The sequence below is a fragment of the Pygoscelis adeliae genome, unplaced genomic scaffold (genome assembly GCF_000699105.1).
Source record: "Pygoscelis adeliae isolate BGI_AS28 unplaced genomic scaffold, ASM69910v1 Scaffold172, whole genome shotgun sequence".
Classification (NCBI taxonomy): domain Eukaryota; kingdom Metazoa; phylum Chordata; class Aves; order Sphenisciformes; family Spheniscidae; genus Pygoscelis; species Pygoscelis adeliae.
In genome coordinates, this window is record NW_008824338.1 from 3,838,971 (window position 1) to 3,839,186 (window position 216).

A 216-nucleotide genomic window follows, 5' to 3' on the forward strand; every position below is an offset into this window, starting at 1 on the left:
CAAAAAGACAACTCACCTTGAACTGGCCTGTGCCACCTTCAAGAGCTGAATAAATCGATCCACCAGAGGTAAGCATATAGGCCCAAGCAGCGACTCAAAACTGGGCTGCATCAGTTCTGTTAGTCCCTTCATAAAACTGCTATCACAGCAGTACACCTTGTTATGTGGAGTTATCATATAAGGAACAAATATTTATTTACCAGTGCACATCTGTAG

General features: G+C 42.6%; 1 protein-coding gene across 1 annotated transcript in view; it reads right to left on the minus strand.

Annotated features, from left to right (window-relative positions):
* MAP3K5 (mitogen-activated protein kinase kinase kinase 5) overlaps positions 1-216 on the minus strand; it is a 76,490-nt gene that overhangs the window by 63,328 nt on the left and 12,946 nt on the right. The window contains 1 exon segment of the mRNA XM_009319141.1: positions 17-210. Coding sequence (XP_009317416.1) covers positions 17-210 — 194 coding nt within the window.